This window comes from Lampris incognitus (genome assembly GCF_029633865.1).
Source record: "Lampris incognitus isolate fLamInc1 chromosome 17 unlocalized genomic scaffold, fLamInc1.hap2 SUPER_17_unloc_1, whole genome shotgun sequence".
NCBI classification, from domain to species: Eukaryota; Metazoa; Chordata; class Actinopteri; order Lampriformes; family Lampridae; genus Lampris; species Lampris incognitus.
The window spans coordinates 356,456-375,885 of NW_026611075.1; the positions used below are offsets into that span (position 1 = coordinate 356,456).

Here is a 19,430-nt window from a genome sequence, read left to right on the forward strand (position 1 = left end):
CCAAGGTGGTCAGAAGACGGAGACAGGAAAAGTAACACACACACACACACACACACACACACACACACACACACACACACACACACACACACACACACACACACACACACACACACACACACACACACACACACACACACACACACACACACACACACACACACACACACACACACACAGGTTAATTATAATTAACCCGCTAGCCGAACGGTTAGTGACGTCGCCTTGTGGTGCAGTTCACCCCGTATCGAATCCCGCACCGAGCAAGAAAATAACCGGTTACAATACTTCAAATTACATTTTAATACACTTTAAATTGACGAGTTATCAAGATGGCGCCGTGGCTGGCAGCCTCGGTGCAGCGCTTTTCTAGCACTTTCCTTGTTTTTGTTTATTCTCTGTGTGTGTCTCCCGTCATTTGAACCCGATCAGTTTCGCTGGAGAATAACTGTTTAAGGCCGCACGGTGGCGCAGCGGTTAGCTGGGTCGCCTCACAGCAAGAAGGTGTGTGTGTGTGTGTGTGTGTGTGTGGGTGGGGGGGGGCCTGTGATGGACTGGCGGCCTGTCCAGGGTGTCTCCCCCCCTTCCGCTCTCTGTGACACATGGAGACGACGCAGACGGGGGAAGTGGGCTGGTGAGGCTCTGACAGCGGGGATTTCGACCTGCACTCCCGGCGATTCACCTGGCGAATCTCTGCTCCCTGCCCAACAAAATGGACGAGCTGCTTCTCCTCGGGGGGACGAACACGGACTAATGTCTTGGTTTAAATGTTAGACTGACAGAGACTGGCTTTTTCTCTTTTCTTTGGCAGCTCTTTTGCTCTGTCCCAGATGGTCTGCCTGTGAGGGGTGACGTAGTCGGCATCCACTGCCCCAAAACGTGCACCGATATTCATTAGCCCTTGTGCCGCACGAGTAAACCCGTCACTGGACACGATATCAAATGGGTGCAAGTCAGAGCAGCAGACCTCCACAAAACCGTCCACGAGGTTAGTTTCACTGCCAGTGGCGCCTTGTTCTTAACGAATGCTGACATCAAGGGCTGATTTGATGAGGCTTGTTGAGTGGGCTTGCTAGGCTGTGGGGCAGCGGGCCCACAGCATGAATGCCTACCTGTCTTATGGCCATCATATGTATATAATGCCTCACAACTCAAATAGATAACACAGTCTGTAATGGTGTCATCGGACAGGACACCCTTCCCGGATCTCCCCCACACCTTACTTTTTTGGCTCTCTTTGTGTGCAACCTTAGCATCACCTGTTTTTAACTTTTCTCTGATTAAGTCTGCCACATAGTCAGTGGTAACCTCTTCTTTCTGACCCCAAAAAAAGTTTTGGCCCTGTAAAGAAAAGCTACGAACACCACTTAGGGAAACATCTCGTATGGAAGCCTCAACACATGCACTGACCAAAACCACAATCGCAAACCGATCATAAAGCTGCTCGCGTATATGCATATGTGTATTTGAGAGCGAGGGACAGAGAGAGAGAGAGAATTTGAATTTAAATTTTAGAGACAGAGAGAGAGAGAGATAGCGAGAGAGAGTGACAGAAAAGTTGGACTAGTAGTGCGCAGTCTATTGCACACCATATTTCTGTAAGTTATTTATAACTTACTGGGAACGCTGCTTTGTCTCTTTTTGACTCGACCTGCCCGAACCCGTGATATTTTCTAGCGAGCCCAACCTGAACCCGTGGGTCGGGCAGGTTCGGGTCTGGCTTACTAGACCCGCACATCACTACGGGTCGGGTTTAACAACCAGGCTAAGGAAACAACCATACAAACCTCCACTACCAAGCATCTTTCTCACCAATGTCAGATCCATCGCTCACAAAATGGACGAGTTGGTGCGACAGATTGCTGCAAACAGCTTTGTTCGCAATTGCTGTGTGTTGATTATAATGAAAACCTGGCTTCAGCCACAAATCCCAGAAGCAGCAGTATGGCTAGCAGGCTGCACGATGCGTCGCTGCAACAGAAATAAAGATTCAGGTAAGAGCAGTGGCCTCACTCTCCTTGCCGGCAGAGGAACTGAACCGTTTCTTTGCCCGTTTTGAAGTAAAAAGGCCTAACAGAGATCCACTGCCTCCACCTGCCTCCGGCACTCACACACTCACTCTGCGGGAACATAAAGTAAAAGGTGTGTTCAGGTCAGGGAACCTGAGGAAGGTTGCTGGTCCTGACAGATTTACAGGGAAAATACTTAAAGCATGTGCTGACCAGCTGTCAGGGGTCTTCACTGAGATCTTTAATCTTTCCCTGACACAAACCATTGTGCCAACCTGTCTAAATTCAGCCTAAAGCCAGCCATTGACAATCTAAGCGACTTAAGACCGATCACGCTCACTTCAGTAATCATGAAGTGTTTTGGAGACTGGTCTCTCAGCACATGAAAGTCAGCCTCCCTCCCTCCTTCTACCCAAGTCAGTTTGCTCATAGAGCAAATAGGTTCCCTGAAAATGCCATAACCGCAGCTATTCAGACCATGCTGAGTCACTTGGAACACTGGGGGACCTTTGTAAGGATGCTCTTCATAGACTATAGCGCAGCATTCAATACAATCATCCCAGACATGCTAGTCTGCAAACTGTCTGATTAACCCCCCCCCCTTCCCACCTGCACATGGACAAAAGACTTCTTCACTAACCGCCTACAAACATAAACCTGGCCCCCACCTCTCCTCCACCCTCACGCTCAGCACTGGCTCCCCACAAAGCTGTGCGCTGAGTCCATTACTCTGTGCTCTATACACCTATGACTGCCCTCCAACCCATCCCACTAACACCATCAATACATTTGCAGACGACACCACTGTGGTCGGCCTACAGAGATGAGGTCCAGAAATTGACAGGGTGGTGTTCGGTAAACAACCTGACACTGAACACCAAAAAAAAAAACAAAAGAACTCATCATTGACTTCAGGAATCACAGAGCAGACCCTGCCCCACTCTACATCAATGGAGATGTGTGAAAAAGGTTCCCAGACTCAAATTCCAGGGATCCCACATCTCTGAGGACCTCTCCTGGTCAGCTAACACCGCTGTAGTTGTCAAGAGGGCACCGCGGCAACTACACTTCCTGAAAGTGCTGAGGGAAAACAAGCTGGAAGAAAAGCTGCTGGTGACCTTCAACCACTCCTCCATCGAGAGTGTACTGGTGTACTGCATCTCAGCATGGTACACCGGTTGCTCAGCAACAAACAGGAGAGCTCTTCAGAGGGTCATCAACACCGCACAGGAAATCATCGGCTGCCCTCTGCCCGCCCTGGAAGACATCTCCAGCTCCTGCTGCCTTGGCAGAGCCAAGAACATTTTAAAATACTCTTCTCATCCTGGACACCACCTGTTTGACATGATGCCCTCTGGCAGGCACAACGGGACCATTAGAGTACAGACCACCATATTTAAAAACAGTTTCCTTCCCTGGGCCATAAGTACACTGAACTCCCAAATAGGCACTGAATGGCAAATGGACTGCATTTATTTAGCGCTCTTTTTCTAGTCTACTGACCACTCAAAGCCCTTTATAATATATGCTGCACATTCACCCATTCACACACACACACACACACACACACACACACTGATGGCAGAGGATGTCATGCAAGGCACCAACCTACAAGTACATTCATACTAGTGCAATAAGTATATTCATTCGAGTACAAAATCACATTATTTATTTATCTTATTCATTATTTTAGAACCTGTGTTGTTGGCTGGGATTTTTTGGATATTGTGTTTGTTTGTGTTTTGTTTTGGTTCCTTATGTCTTTAATGCACTGATTAGGAGCAGCCATCTTAATTTCGTTGTATTCTATACAATGACAATAAAGGCTTTCTTCTATTTTTGTGTATTTTGTGCATTTGACACCTACTGCACGGCTGTCTGTCCTGGAAGAGGGATCCCTCTTCTGGTGCTCTTCCAGAGGTTTCTCTCATATTTTTTTCCTGATAAGGTTTTCCTGATTTGGGTCGAGGGTCCAAGGATAGAGGGTGTCGTATACTGTTGTATATTGTTGTTTATTTTACTGACTGTAAAGCGCTTTGGGACTACCTTATGATTATGGGCTATACAAATAAACCTGACTTGACTTGACTTCAATTAAATACAGCCAGAGGTTGAGAGTGCAAATTTCTATACAGGCAAGAACCCAAAATACTTAAAAGGAGTACCTAAGGGGCCCAGAAGGCCCAAAAGAACAAAGTAACGGAGATGCTCTGGGGCCATCAGACCAGAATTCCCCCCAACATCCTAAACCTACCGTAATCTGAGCAGACAAAAGCCCCAAAAATAGAGCTAATGGCACCATCTTTCTCAAAAGTGAAAACAGAAATGGGAAAAATCAATAAACAAAATATTAGCTCCTTTTAAAATGACCGCAGGCACACATACAGGAAAATGACCAACTTGATTTTTTGGATTTTGATACACGTTTAATGATCCCCGTGGGGAAATTACACTCTGCCTTTACCCCATCCTAGCTGTGTAGCTAGCAGCAGTGGGCAGCGCCGTGCAGCGCCCGGGGACCAACTCCTGTTCGTCTTGCCATGCCTCGGTCAGGGGCACAGACAGGAGTATTAACCCTGACATGCATGTCTTTCTGACGGTGGGGGAAACCGGAGCACCCGGAGAAAACCCACCGCAGACACGGGGAGAACATGCAAACTCCACACAGAGGATGACCTGGGATGACCCCGCGGTTCGAACCCAGGACCTTCTCGCTGTTAGGCGACAGCGCTAACCACTGCGCCACCGTGCCACCAAGAGGGAACAAACAGGAAACGAGCCGTAGGAGTCCCTGATATAGCTCGCAAGTCGAGAAACATCATGAGTGTTAATTTTGCCCTGTGACATGCTTCGCTTTCATCAGCACTTTCACTGGTACACTCACTAATGTTCGCAACCTGTCATTTTCACCTGGCGCAATTCTGAAAGCATAAAATAAAGGGTCCATTGGAGTTCAGTATATGTAAATCAGATTCCGCACTGTACCATGAATGAAGACTGGTTCGTTTTGTTTGGCTTGGTTCGCCTTGCGCCACTGTCTTTGACAGTGTAGAGACAGGACCTCAGGGAATCTTACGTTCCCCTCATGTTTGGGTCCATTTTCTTCTCGCTTCTCCGATCAAACTCCTCAGCTTACAGGAGTTTCAAATGACCAGGCAAACCTCCCTGCCATCCATATATCAGTGTCAAGAGCATGCACAACCCCCACCCTATACTCCCTGCCGTGCAAAACCTTCACTGACCTCAACCTCCTTCTTTTGACATCTCCAAAGACCCCCCTAACCCCTCCCTCCCTCCCTCAACTTGCCTTTAAATAAGGGATATACGTATATATGAGTCACATCCAGAACAAAGAGTGCGAGCATTTTCCTTGGAAATTTCCCGCAGGACGCAGGACTCGTTTTGTTTCTTAGCACGCAGTCTGAAGATGCCGACCAGACCCAACACAGCCAAATTCCTCTCGGAGACCAATAAACCAGGTACAGCACTATTTGCCGTGGAGTCCAAATTCTAATTCGACTCGAGTAGACGCTTGTTTTATAGAGCTGTCAATCTGTCACATCTGACACATCACAGCACCGCATCCCAGCATCCCCTCTATGAGGGCCTTCACAATCCAATTAATGGAATAATGAATCTGTGAATGAATTAAATTCATTTCACTAGCTGGCAAAAAAACAGCCAGTCACAACTTGCCAAAGGAGCCTGAACAGTTCTCGTCAGAAGAAGTATGGAACTGTGTAATCTTTCCACACTCGAAGGAAGCTGAATTTAAATCTCAGTTGATGCGTCTTCATTCCTTAAAATGGTTCAAATCGATTGACAGCCTTGGAACAACTTGAAAAATGCGTGTGTTAGCTGGGTGGCCACATGTAGTCTGGTATCAGCGGTAATGACTGATCCACCAGTGGTCTTCATCAGCACCGCTGTGAGGATTCTGCTTGATAATCTCACAGCGGGTGTGTTTACTCAACAGTAGCTTGTCAGCATTTGGGATGTGCAGTCTATGCTGTTGTGTGAATCTTCGTCTCGGCTTGGATATTTTGTGCTTACTGATGTTAGCCAGAAACCCTGGTCACAAACACACCTCGATCCGCTTCAGGACAATGTGTGACTTGTCATAAGGAAGCGTCGTAACGGGTTACTCAGGGCTGTTATCCAAAATGTATGTTCATGGATATGAACAAAACCTTCATCAGCTTCGTAACTTGTACAGTACTGAAGTACACACACAACACTGGGTAACCCAAGATGCAAAGCGACGTTCTTCATGTAGTCAAACCCGCACCAAACCTGAGTCTCGCTGGTAAGCTGCTTCATTACACTTGATGTTTGCATGCTGCTTGTGAATACAGGGTTGTTAAGGTGGGCCAAAGCAGGCTGGTTTACAGCAGTAGGCTACTGAGCATGGTGGGTAGTCAGAAGCACTGGGTCAAGGTCGGATTAAGATCCATTTCTCCCCGGGCTTATCCTCCACCTCTTTGGTTTTCCTTAGTAGAATTCAATAGAGCTCACTCATAAAGCACTGACAGAACACAAAGCAATGTGAACACTGACAACAGACACACAGCTGCTGTGGGACTACTGGAGGGACACAGTTGCTGTGGGACTACTGAAGGGACTCACAGCTGCTGTGGGACTACTGAAGGGACACAGCTGTTGTGGGACTACTGAAGGGACACACAGCTGCTGTGGGACTACTGAAGGGACACACAGCTGTTGTGGGACTACTGAAGGGACTCACAGCTGTTGTGGGACTACTGAAGGGACTCACAGCTGCTGTGGGACTACTGAAGGGACTCACAGCTGCTGTGGGACTACTGAAGGGACACAGCTGTTGTGGGACTACTGAAGGGACACACAGCTGCTGTGGGACTACTGAAGGGACACACAGCTGCTGTGGGTCTACTGAAGGGACTCACAGCTGCTGTGGGACTACTGAAGGGACACACAGCTGCTGTGGGACTACTGAAGGGACTCACAGCTGCTGTGGGACTACTGAAGGGACTCACAGCTGTTGTGGGACTACTGAAGGGACTCACTGCTGCTGTGGGACTACTGAAGGGACACACAGCTGCTGTGGGACTACTGAAGGGACACACAGCTGCTGTGGGACTACTGAAGGGACTCACAGCTGCTGTGGGTCTACTGAAGGGACAGCTGCTGTGGGTCTACTGAAGGGACACAGCTGCTGTGGGTCTACTGAAGGGACTCACAGCTGTTGTGGGACTACTGAAGGGACTCACAGCTGCTGTGGGTCTACTGAAGGGACACAGCTGTTGTGGGACTACTGAAGGGACTCACAGCTGCTGTGGGACTACTGAAGGGACTCACTGCTGCTGTGGGACTACTGAAGGGACACAGCTGTTGTGGGACTACTGAAGGGACTCACAGCTGCTGTGGGACTACTGAAGGGACACACAGCTGCTGTGGGACTACTGAAGGGACTCACAGCTGCTGTGGGACTACTGAAGGGACACACAGCTGCTGTGGGACTACTGAAGGGACCCACAGCTTTTGTGGGACTACTGAAGGGACACACAGCTGTTGTGGGACTACTGAAGGGACACACAGCTGTTGTGGGACTACTGAAGGGACACAGCTGTTGTGGGACTACTGAAGGGACACAGCTGTTGTGGGACTACTGAAGGGACACAGCTGTTGTGGGACTACTGAAGGGACACAGCTGCTGTGGGACTACTGAAGGGACTCAGCTGTTGTGGGACTACTGAAGGGACTCACAGCTGCTGTGGGACTACTGAAGGGACTCACAGCTGTTGTGGGACTACTGAAGGGACTCACAGCTGCTGTGGGACTACTGAAGGGACTCACAGCTGCTGTGGGACTACTGAAGGGACTCACAGCTGCTGTGGGACTACTGAAGGGACTCAGCTGTTGTGGGACTACTGAAGGGACTCACAGCTGCTGTGGGACTACTGAAGGGACTCACAGCTGCTGTGGGACTACTGAAGGGACACAGCTGTTGTGGGACTACTGAAGGGACACAGCTGCTGTGGGACTACTGAAGGGACTCACAGCTGCTGTGGGACTACTGAAGGGACACAGCTGTTGTGGGACTACTGAAGGGACACAGCTGTTGTGGGACTACTGAAGGGACACAGCTGTTGTGGGACTACTGAAGGGTAAACGTTGGTGCGGTGGGCACTGCAGCACGGGATGTGAAGTTTAAACAAGAACGTCTTTCCCCGCCGTTCATTTTCCGCAGCCAGTTTGTGTTACTGGGTGAGTTGTTGAGATTGACGGTGTGCTGACAAAGAAACGAGCAGCTCGTTTGACCGCTTTAAAACTGTCCCATGAATTTAATGTCTGGAATCCGGTAACGGCAGCTTTCACTGGCTGGTAGAACGAAACCGACGGGACTTCTTTTTATTTCTTCCCAAATCATGTTGGACAGCTGTTCAGCCTGTCTTTACAGCTTATTGCTTAGCAAAGCTCTCAATCAATCAATCAAGTTGCATCATATATTAAAGTGCTTCTCAAGATCTCAACATGGTTTATTTTGTGTAATTGATGAAGAGTAGCTGTGACGTTTCAGTAAAACTAGATTTTCACATTAATGCTTGTGCAAACTGTTAGAATCTTCTCTTTTGCATAGACGACAAATTACTTCATGGTCGACAGGCGCGGGCGGGGGGGGGCGGTATAAATATATATCGGCAAATGCCGGCTGTTGGGGTGACGACGGCTGGTAGGCATACAAGTCCAAAAGTTAAGTTTACTTAAAAAAAACCTGACGTTTCCCAAGGTAATCAGTTTCCTAACTTTTTTTTAAAGTAAATTTAACTTGTTAGAATTTACAGTGTAGTAATGAAATGGCCATTCAGTGGGAATATCAGAAATTACCTTTTCTTTAACAGTTTTCTTTATTTTGATTTTCCCTAACCGACCATGATGTATGTATGTATGTATGTATGTATGTATGTATGTATGTATGTATGTATGTATGTATGTATGTATGTATGTATGTATGTATGTATGTATGCATGTGTGTATGCACGTATGATGTATGCATGCATGCATGTATGTATGTATGTATGTATGTATGATGTATGTATGCATTTATGCATGTGTGTATGCATGTATGATGTATGCATGCATGCATGTATGCATGTATGAATACATGATGTATGTATGATGTATGTATGTATGCATGCATGTATGAATACATGTATGTATGTATGATGTATGTATGATGTATGCATGCATGTATGTATGTATGTATGTATGAATACATGTATGTATGTATGATGGATGTATGCATGCATGTATGTATGTATGTATGTATGAATACATGTATGTATGTATGATGGATGTATGCATGCATGCATGCATGCATGCATGCATGTATGTATGTATGCGGTTGCTCTGACATCATAGCCAGTTGACATGGAAATATGCATATAATGGAAAAAAACAGCTTCAGCAAGTTTACCAAGAATGTCAGTCAATGTCGGTCAAACGTCTCGTTTATGCAAACACAATTTGTTGGTTAAGTGGGGTAATAGCAAATTAAAGAAATCTGTTCACACTAAATGCCAAAGTAAAACCTCTGCACGAGCGGTTGCAGGACACTGCGGCAATTCTTCCAAATAGAGCCGTTTTCAGTTGCAGAGGGATTTCTGTGAAACGTTGCCGAGCGTTTTCCAGGGCTGGGGAAACGGAAGTTGTCACGAAGACACGACAAGCAGACCCGCAAACACAAGAACGAGACTACAGGTCCAAACCTAGTGTACATGGCTGGACCGTGTATGGGTCAGTGTTCGAAACTGTGGCCAGTTTGTTACAGGGGTTAGTCAGTAGTAGTGTCTGTAATGTGAATTCCTGGATATTAAATGTTCATCTGCCATTTTCTGAAGTGGGCCCAGTAATATTTGTTGTTAGGGTGTACTGAGGTAGCATGTCACATGGCATGGTTGATGCAGTTGCATGAAGAAGTCATATTTTGGCATGTCTCCGGTTCCTCTGTACTGAGGGTTTTGTCAGAGTGATTGTTATTTGTGGTCCATGGAGATCTGTTTTCTCTCCTGCTCGGCTCTGGACTGGACTGCTGCAGTGCGTAACCAGGTCTTCCAGTGGTATCCGCGGGCAGCAGTGTGTTCCAGTCGTTAGCGTGCGATAAATGTGGGATGACCCGCAACCGCCACACTGTTTACCAGCAGCGTCGTTGGTCACCTGATCCAGCGGCCCAGTCCTGTCAAACTGGTCACTCAGTCACTCCAGACATGATCACCTACATGGGGCGCCGCTTGTAAAAAGTTGCACCTTCTGTTTTGCTGCTCAGTGTCTGCACAGTTAACATTGGCAAATGTTAAATATGAATACAAATGTAAATTTTAATTTTATATATATAAATGTTTAAAAAAGTGACAGTTGAAAGTTGTATTACTTTTTTTTTTTTTAACATCTGCCAATGCTAAATGTGCAAAAGCTGAGCAGGGAAACAGAAGGTGCAACTTTTTTCCAATGGTGCCCCATACACCCACGTTTGCAGGGCTGGCCCGCTGGTCCGGTCCTGCCAAAAGTACTGAGACATAAACAAGGAAGAGAGACACAAGACGTAAACTATTTAAATCAGCTTCGATAGTTCTGTCTATTTCATACACACTGTAAAAAAAAGTTAAAAAAAAAACCTTAAACAAAAGGAAATTTCCGGCAGCCGGGGCACCGATAAAATACTGCAAAAGAACAGAAATTAACCAACTCATGAGTCTCATTTTCATGTTATTTTACATTAGACACGTAAGTTCACAGTCTATTTTTGTAATTTTATTGTATTTCTGGAAAAACCTGTAAAATAAAAAAAGGAGAAAGCTGTTAAGATTGCATATTTTGTACAGTGTACGGCTACTGTGGTCTGTCTGGCTCTGGCACAGCTTCACTAACTTTAGTCCCGCCCACAAAGACGACCATTAGCTCGGTTGTTTCTCCAACCAGGGACAAGCGTTGATGGGGGGGGGGGGTATCGCCAGGCGATGAGCTGGTGGCAGCGTTTTCAGAGTGGAGGAGGCAGTTCAGTGGTCTGGGACCAGGCTACCGCAGCAGCTCTTAGTCAGCATTGGATGTGACCACCACATGTGTAGCTAGTTGAATATGTTTTGTGTGATTGGTTTATAGTCATCAATAGTCATGTAAACAGTAAAGTAAAGCAGTTCTACAACATGTTGAGTCACGTTTTCTCTCTGTTGTTGTAGTAAAGAAAAGTAGATCCAGTAAGAATGACAAGACTCAAGCAGGCGCTTTATGAATCTGCTGTGTGTTGACTTTAATTCTCAAGGTGTGTCTTTAACTTGACCTTTTCCCGCTTGCAGACAAAGTTCCTGTATACGTGCCCAATATACCAGAACCAACCAGCAGGGCGGAGCTCATGACACGTAAGAGTAGACTTTGAATTGTACCTTAAAAATTTGTTTGGGGAACACATTTTCTTCCTAGTCTTGTTACATAAAAGAAGATGTCTTACTCGATCCCTTCTAGACTGGATCGATTTGTCTTTGGATGAGAAGACGGCCAATAAGATGTTGTGGATTTCGGAGGGCGGGTCCAAGGTGTCTCGTAGGACGGAGGAAGTGTGTCCCGTTCTGGACAGACCAGAGAGATACGAGTACTCGCCACAGGTAACACAATAACTCATCACTTGGTCAAGTCTGAGCACGTCTCAACTCTTCCTCTGCTTCATGTAGTTCTACAAATTCAAACCAGTCCAGTTCTGTAGGCCACTCATCTGCTCCACCCAACAGAAGTGCAACCTCATGTACACCATCTGTTGAGGGAGGATGTTTTATTTCTCCTTCATTATTCCTCCCGTCTAAGGTTTGAACCAGTTACTCTCCAAGAACAAAGCTCCTTGTTAAACCCCTACACAACCACGACCCCATCACACAGCCAACAGCACCACCTGACATCTAACATCAGCACCGCCTGACATCTAACATCAGCACCGCCTGACATCTAACATCAGCACCACCTGACATCTAACATCAGCACCGTCTGACATCTAACATCAGCACCGCCTGACATCTAACATCAGCACCGCCTGACATCTAACATCAGCACCGTCTGACATCTAACATCAGCACCACCTGACATCTAACATCAGCACCACCTGACATCTAACATCAGCACCACCTGACATCTAACATCAGCACCACCTGACATCTAACATCAGCACCGCCTGACATCTAACATCAGCACCGCCTGACATCTAACATCAGCACCGCCTGACATCTAACATCAGCACCGTCTGACATCTAACATCAGCACCACCTGACATCTAACATCAGCACCACCTGACATCTAACATCAGCACCACCTGACATCTAACATCAGCCCCACCTGACATCTAACATCAGCACCACCTGACATCTAACATCAGCACCGCCTGACATCTAACATCAGCACCGCCTGACATCTAACATCAGCACCGCCTGACATCTAACATCAGCACCGCCTGACATCTAACATCAGCACCGCCTGACATCTAACATCAGCACCACCTGACATCTAACATCAGCACCACCTGACATCTAACATCAGCACCGTCTGACATCTAACATCAGCACCGCCTGACATCTAACATCAGCACCGCCTGACATCTAACATCAGCACCGCCTGACATCTAACATCAGCACCACCTGACATCTAACATCAGCACCACCTGACATCTAACATCAGCACCACCTGACATCTAACATCAGCACCACCTGACATCTAACATCAGGCCCACCTGACATCTAACAACAGCACCGTCTGACATCTAACATCAGCACCACCTGACATCTAACATCAGCACCGTCTGACATCTAACATCAGCACCACCTGACATCTAACATCAGCCCCACCTGACATCTAACATCAGCCCCACCTGACATCTAACATCAGCACCACCTGACATCTAACATCAGGCCCACCTGACATCTAACATCAGCCCCACCTGACATCTAACATCAGCCCCACCTGACATCTAACATCAGCACCACCTGACATCTAACATCAGCACCGTCTGACATCTAACATCAGCACCGTCTGACATCTAACATCAGCACCACCTGACATCTAACATCAGCACCACCTGACATCTAACATCAGCACCGTCTGACATCTAACATCAGCACCACCTGACATCTAACATCAGCACCACCTGACATCTAACATCAGCACCACCTGACATCTAACATCAGCACCACCTGACATCTAACATCAGCACCGTCTGACATCTAACATCAGCACCGTCTGACATCTAACATCAGCACCGTCTGACATCTAACATCAGCACCGCCTGACATCTAACATCAGCACCACCTGACATCTAACATCAGCACCGTCTGACATCTAACATCAGCACCACCTGACATCTAACAACAGCACCACCTGACATCTAATTTCAGCACCACCTGACATCTAACATCAGCACCACCTGACATCTAACATCAGCACCACCTGACATCTAACATCAGCACCACCTGACATCTAACATCAGCACCACCTGACATCTAACATCAGCATTCACTCTTTCACTTAACCCCACCTGCCTCAGAAATGTATATGACGTTCATCATTTGTCCTTTTTCCTGTATTTCCCTTCTTTTCTTTCTCTTCCCATCCCTCTTTCTTCCCTTCTCTTGCCATCTTCCTTTCTTTCTTTCACGTTTCTTCCCAACTTTTTCTTTCTTCCTTCTTTCTCATTTCTTTCTTTCTTCCTTCTTCTCATTTCTTTGTCTTATCTCTCCCCTTTTTCTCTTTCTTTCACCCGCTTTCTTGCTTCCTTTGTCTTTCTTCCTTTCTTTTTGCTCTTTGTTTTTCTGCTCCCTTTCTCCCTGTCTCTTCCCCTCTCCCTGTCTGTCTTGTTTTTCTTTTTCTTTCTTCTCTTCTGTTCATTGTTTGTCTTTCTTCCTTTCTCGCTTTCATCTTCCTTTCTTGCTTCCTTCTTGTCTTTCTACCTTTCTTTTTTGTTCTCTTTCTATGTCTCCTTTCATTTTTATTTCTTCCTTTCTCTCTTCCTTCCTTCACCCCCCCCCCCCCTCCAGGTGCTGTGTAAGGAGGGCATTCTGAACATGAGGGCTTACTGGGAGGTGGACTATTCTGGCTGGGTGGTGGTCGGGGCCACGTATGAAGGAGCAGGGAGGAGGGCCAACTGCGGGCCCAGCGGCCTGGGGGAGAACGAGGAGTCGTGGGGCTTGTGTTGGGCCGGCTCCTGCTACCAGGTCTGGTTCAACGGGCTGAACAAAGACATCGGCGATGTTCCCTACAGCGCCACCATTGGCATGTACATCGACCAGCCGGCGGGAGTCCTCTGTTTCTACCTGGTTCGGGAGGGTGAGGTCCAGCTGCTGCACAGGATTCAGGCTCCGTTAGAGAAGAAAATCCTGCCGGGATTCTGGGTCGGAGTCCAGTCCTCATGCACGATCCTGAAGAGACCAGAATGATGGTGGGAATGTTTTCTTGTTTTTCTGTCCATTTCTTGTGTTCATTGTTGGAGCGATGTTGCTGATAGTGTGACAGGCATGTGTAACATCCACCCACCACTGTAGGTCGTCTCATTGTGTTTGCGCTTTGTTCACTGAATTGAAGCTCTAAATTCCATTTGAAACCAGTAAATATGGTCTTCAGGTACGGTATGTGGGTGAGTCGAGGAGGTCAGTGTGGGGGGTCTGTCGTGTTAGAGAAATACCATCAAGCATTCACTCTCTATGGACATTTTTTCATCAGCTTCTACTGTGTATACCTGATTGTGACTCCTCTGATGTCATACAGCACCACTTGCATTGTCGGTTTCTTCATGAAACTCTGAACTGTTGTGTTGGTTATACCGCACGTCCGGAAATAAGCGACTTCCAGTGGCAGTGGAGCAAAGCGGCGCTGATCGTCTGATCAAAATGACTTCATTGTCAGGCACGGCGTATTGTTAGTTGAACTGTATAAGTCTTTGTGTGTAGCTACTGTGCTAGGTTTTGCCAGACGGGAACTGGTAATGGCGTGACTTTTCTCCAGAGCCGCAGACAACCAGGAGACATGATACTCAAAGGGAGAGAATAAAAAGAATAAATCTCTTCACAGCTGCTTTAATTTAAACACCATCTTGAACCTTTTCATTACCACCTGCTTGTCAGTGTTTCCCATCATCCCTTAATGGGGGAGAGCCATTGTGAAGTGCCTAGATAGAGTTGCACACATAGTGTAAATCCCTAACACCATTGATCCCTTCTCCATTTGGCAGGGGGTGTGTGTATGTGGCAGGAGGGGAGGGAGGCCGCTCCACCTCCCCCTGAGAGCAGGAGTCGGCTTTACCGAGATACCCGAGAGCGCCCGGGCCAAGAAACCGAAGATCACTTTTCTACTTTGACAGGTGGGCCCCAGTTGATGCCGCCCGAACACGTCGACCAGCAGCTTTAGGGAAGCTAAAAGTGGAGCAGAGCAACAAACATGAAAACATCCAGAACCATCACGCAACCTCATCCAGAACCATCACGCAACCTCATCCAGAACCATCACACAACCTCATCTAGAACCATCACGCAACCTCATCCAGAACCATCACACAACCTCATCCAGAACCATCACACAACCTCATCTAGAACCATCACACAACCTCGTCCAGAACCATCACACAACCTCATCCAGAACCATCACACAACCTCATCCAGAACCATCACGCAACCTCACCCAGAACCATCACACAACCTCATCTAGAACCATCACACAACCTCGTCCAGAACCATCACACAACCTCATCCAGAACCATCACACAATCTCTTCCCGAATGATCACACAACCTCATCCAGAACCATCACACAACCTCATCTAGAACCATCACACAACCTCGTCCAGAACCATCACACAACCTCATCCAGAACCATCACGCAACCTCGTCCAGAACCATCACGCAACCTCGTCTAGAACCATCACACAACCTCGTCCAGAACCATCACACAACCTCATCTGGCAAACTTCAGAGACAAGACACTGGTGGTTACTGCACTTTCTTTACTGACCTGCGTATCTACATATGGCGAGATCATTCAGAGTACTGAAGGATCTGGTTTTCTTTTTGTTTAAGCTGGACCCAAAAATGAGGTTGAAGTGCAATTCTGTTTTTTGTTTTTTTTTCATTATTATTATTATTGTGCGATGGGGTGAGAATACAAAATAGAAAAAAAACTGTTGAGGGCAAGACAAATAAGACAAAATCAAGATGAACATTTATTAAAAAATAAACAAATGGGATTGAATCAGAATCGTCTTTATTGGCCAAGTATGTTTGCACATCCACGGAATGTGGCTCTGGTTGAGTGGTTCTCAGTGTACTTGCACACAGGCTATAAATGTGTTACAATTACAAATTACCCACTGAAAAATGTATTCGGTAACTTACTCCAAGTATCACATTAAATCAGTATTAGATATAATGGAACCAGAATCAGAATACTTTGTTCATCCCCGAGGGGAAATTGGGTTCTATTACACACACACACTCTTAAGTAAGAAAAAAACTAACAAGATACAAAATAACAAGAAAATAGAAACAAGAAAAAACAAAAAAAGTAGAAATAAAAGATAAAATAAGAACAAAAATGTATCAACGAGCATGGTGCACACAACACCCTATCTGCTGCACTACCGCAGCACAACACAAGAGCACAAACAAAACCCCGCAAGGTGAAGCAAGTGGAAGGGCAGTCCAGTGGCCACCGACTCCGAGTGCCTGACAGTCCGAGGGAGGAGGTGCACAGTCTGATGGCCGCGGGCAGGAACGACCTCCTGTGGTGCTCCGCACTGCACTTCGGCAGAATGAGTCTTGAATGAAATATTGTGGCGAATTCGCTACAATAGTTACTGTAACGTGCACGGATAAGAAGACACGCTGGCCGCTGGCTGGCGAGTCTCACCCTTTAGTCTAGCGGTTAGCGATGCCTCCTGCGGTGCGGGCGATACGGGTTCGCGACCCGGCCGCGGCAGTTCCTGTGGTTGCGTTGCCCCCCGAATTCGCTACAATAGTATTAAAGAAATATCAACATGAAAGTAATCTAATCTGGTTACTTGTATCCGCTGTGTTTTATTTTGGTTTTGGTTTTTTTAATCAGCGCGTCAGGCGTCCACCCACTGAACTGTCCAAAACCACAACGTCACAAAGAGCCAGACGCTGCTGCCCACTCAGCTCCCCAGGAGCTGCTGCTGATGGACGGCTGATGTGGGCAGAGACGTGCCAACACAGACCGCAGAGTCAGTACGGGTTGGATGACAGACGGTCTACGCGCCGCTCACGTCTCATTTACGTCTCCTCCACGGGGGGGGGGGGGGTTACGGTGCACGTCCCCACTACGCGCCCCTCTCGGGCAGTGGCGGATCTAGAGATTTTTTCCTGGGGTGGCAAAGGGGTGGCAAGACTGTGTCCCAGAGGTGGCAGCTGCCACCCTTTGCCACCCTGTAGATCCGCGCCTGTGAGGGGGGAGGGGGGATTCTAAATCGGCGACTTCTGTTTGAGATGAGTTTGGTGCGGGTCTCATTGACCTTCACCATGCATGTACATAAAATATACTTTAAAAATATATTATCTGATTTATAAATGGGGCGGCAAGACTGTGGCCCAGAGGTGGCAGCTGCCTCCCCTTGCCACCCTGTAGATCCGCCCCTGCTCTCGGGTCAGCCGCGAGCGAGGGGGGAAACATTTATTTTATATTATTTATCCTGGAAAACCGTATTGTCATCTGATTACATCTGGTCGCTCCGGCGTAAGCCAAAGCGTATTGTTATTTAAATAAACCTCTTGTGTGGGTTCATATTGTGGCGAATTCGGGGGGCAACCACAGAAACTGCCGCGGCCGGGAAGCGAACCCGTATCGCCCGCACCGCAGGAGGCATCGCTAACCGCTCGACTGAAAGGTCGGGCCCGTCAGCCAGCGGCCAGCGTGTCTACTTATCCATGCACGTTACAATATGTTGTTGTTGTTTTGTTTTTTTTTTAAATCTGTTTTATTCTGTTTGTGCATTTCCGGCATGGAGCTAGTTACCCTGATCTTCATTCTGTTCTGCTTTTTTTTTAATATAAATTGAAACGTTAATAAAATATTTCTCAATTAGAAAAAAATATATAGCACAAAGGAAGTGCGTCACCATTGTGCGACCAAAATAGGAAGAGGATTGCGCTTCCCCAGTAGCGGAAATTACGGACGATGGAACAACCGAAATGACAGTGAAACTACACAGTAAGAGACAAAAGAGCCCCCCCCCCCTTCTACGGAGGAGGCAAAGAAGGCAAAGAGTGATAGAAACAGGTTAAAAAAGAAAAGGGAAAAAAGAGTGACCCTCCGGACGGCATTCCCTCGATGGGGTGAGTTCCGCTGTTGTGTCTAACACTGCTTCCCTGTCGAGATCTGTTTCCCCCTAGCCAGACGAAAGCGTTCGCATGGCAACAGGCTAGCTATCGCTTAGGTTAAGGTAAGTGTTAGGTTAACCTTACGGTTTGGTTGAAGTTATGTTAAGGTTAGGGTTATGTTAAGGTTGAGGTTAGGTTAAGGTTAAGGTTGGGGTTAGGTTAAGTTAAGGTTAATCAAGCGTCCCGGCGTTGTATGGAACTCTGGCTAGAGGGAAACAGATTTTGGCGGGGACACGGAGTTCGCTACAACACCCGGGACTTTTGAGCTTTCTAGGGTTAGGGAAGTGCTTTTAAAGCGCTTGTCTAGCCACCAAAACGCTTCTAACGGATCAGTAGATAACTCAACCTGCCTACTTATCAGTACCACCGGATTACTCTGCCTTTATCATAGCACTGAGATCGGGGGTTCTAGTTCAAATTGAGATTCTTATGGTTGTTTCTTGCTTTGGAAAGTAGCCAGGTAACGTAAATGGAAAGTGGTCCGGTTGTTTTTGCGACAGTGGTGCAAACAATAAAAACGCTTGAAAACGCTGGGGGGAGGGGGGGGAAGTTGTCTACAGCCGCTTTAACCCCCCCCCTCTCCAGTGGCTCAGTTAGAGTGTGTCCATGTTTATCCATGACTTCTCCACTGTGCTGGCCAAGTAGTTTGTGGAAGATTACTACTACCTACGTTATGTACATGCTGCTCCTTCCTGGTTCAACCTGCAGGAATGAGCAACCTGTATACTTACAACTTTTAACTTGCGCTTTCATTTCCATTTCCAAATACATTGTTTGGATAACTGGGTTAAATTGAAACATGTCTGATGCTCATATTCCTTTGCCCCATAAGAAAGCGTTGTAAAGCGGAGTCCAGCAGTGGTCCTGTGTCCAGAATCAACAAAATGAAGCTGGTGAGTAAAATCATATCATAACCGATATCCACAATGGTAAATACTATGAAAATGAGACCCAAGTAGTACAAAAAAACAACAAAAAAAAACAAAACAACAATCACTGTTCAAGCAGAAGGCGAAGAAGCCACCCTGGTC

The 19,430-nt window shown here is 46.9% G+C and overlaps 1 protein-coding gene across 1 annotated transcript; it reads left to right on the forward strand.

The window, feature by feature from the left end:
* Positions 1-1,963: 1,963 nt before the first annotated feature.
* LOC130131952 (stonustoxin subunit beta-like) lies at positions 1,964-14,452 on the forward strand. The gene is made up of 5 exons (XM_056301679.1): positions 1,964-1,994; positions 3,034-3,435; positions 11,339-11,401; positions 11,505-11,644; positions 14,054-14,452. Exons 1-5 carry the CDS (start codon positions 1,964-1,966, stop codon positions 14,450-14,452), a joined length of 1,035 nt encoding a protein of 344 aa, XP_056157654.1.
* Positions 14,453-19,430: the final 4,978 nt, after the last annotated feature.

Excerpts from the sequence above, each read along its gene's own strand:
- LOC130131952 (XM_056301679.1), top strand. The coding sequence starts at position 1,964 with ATGCGTCGCTGCAACAGAAATAAAGATTCAG. Across the intron at positions 11,402-11,504 it reads CAGGGCGGAGCTCATGACAC|ACTGGATCGATTTGTCTTTG; the intron begins GTAAGAGTAGAC and ends GATCCCTTCTAG. Across the intron at positions 11,645-14,053 it reads GATACGAGTACTCGCCACAG|GTGCTGTGTAAGGAGGGCAT; the intron begins GTAACACAATAA and ends CCCCCCCTCCAG.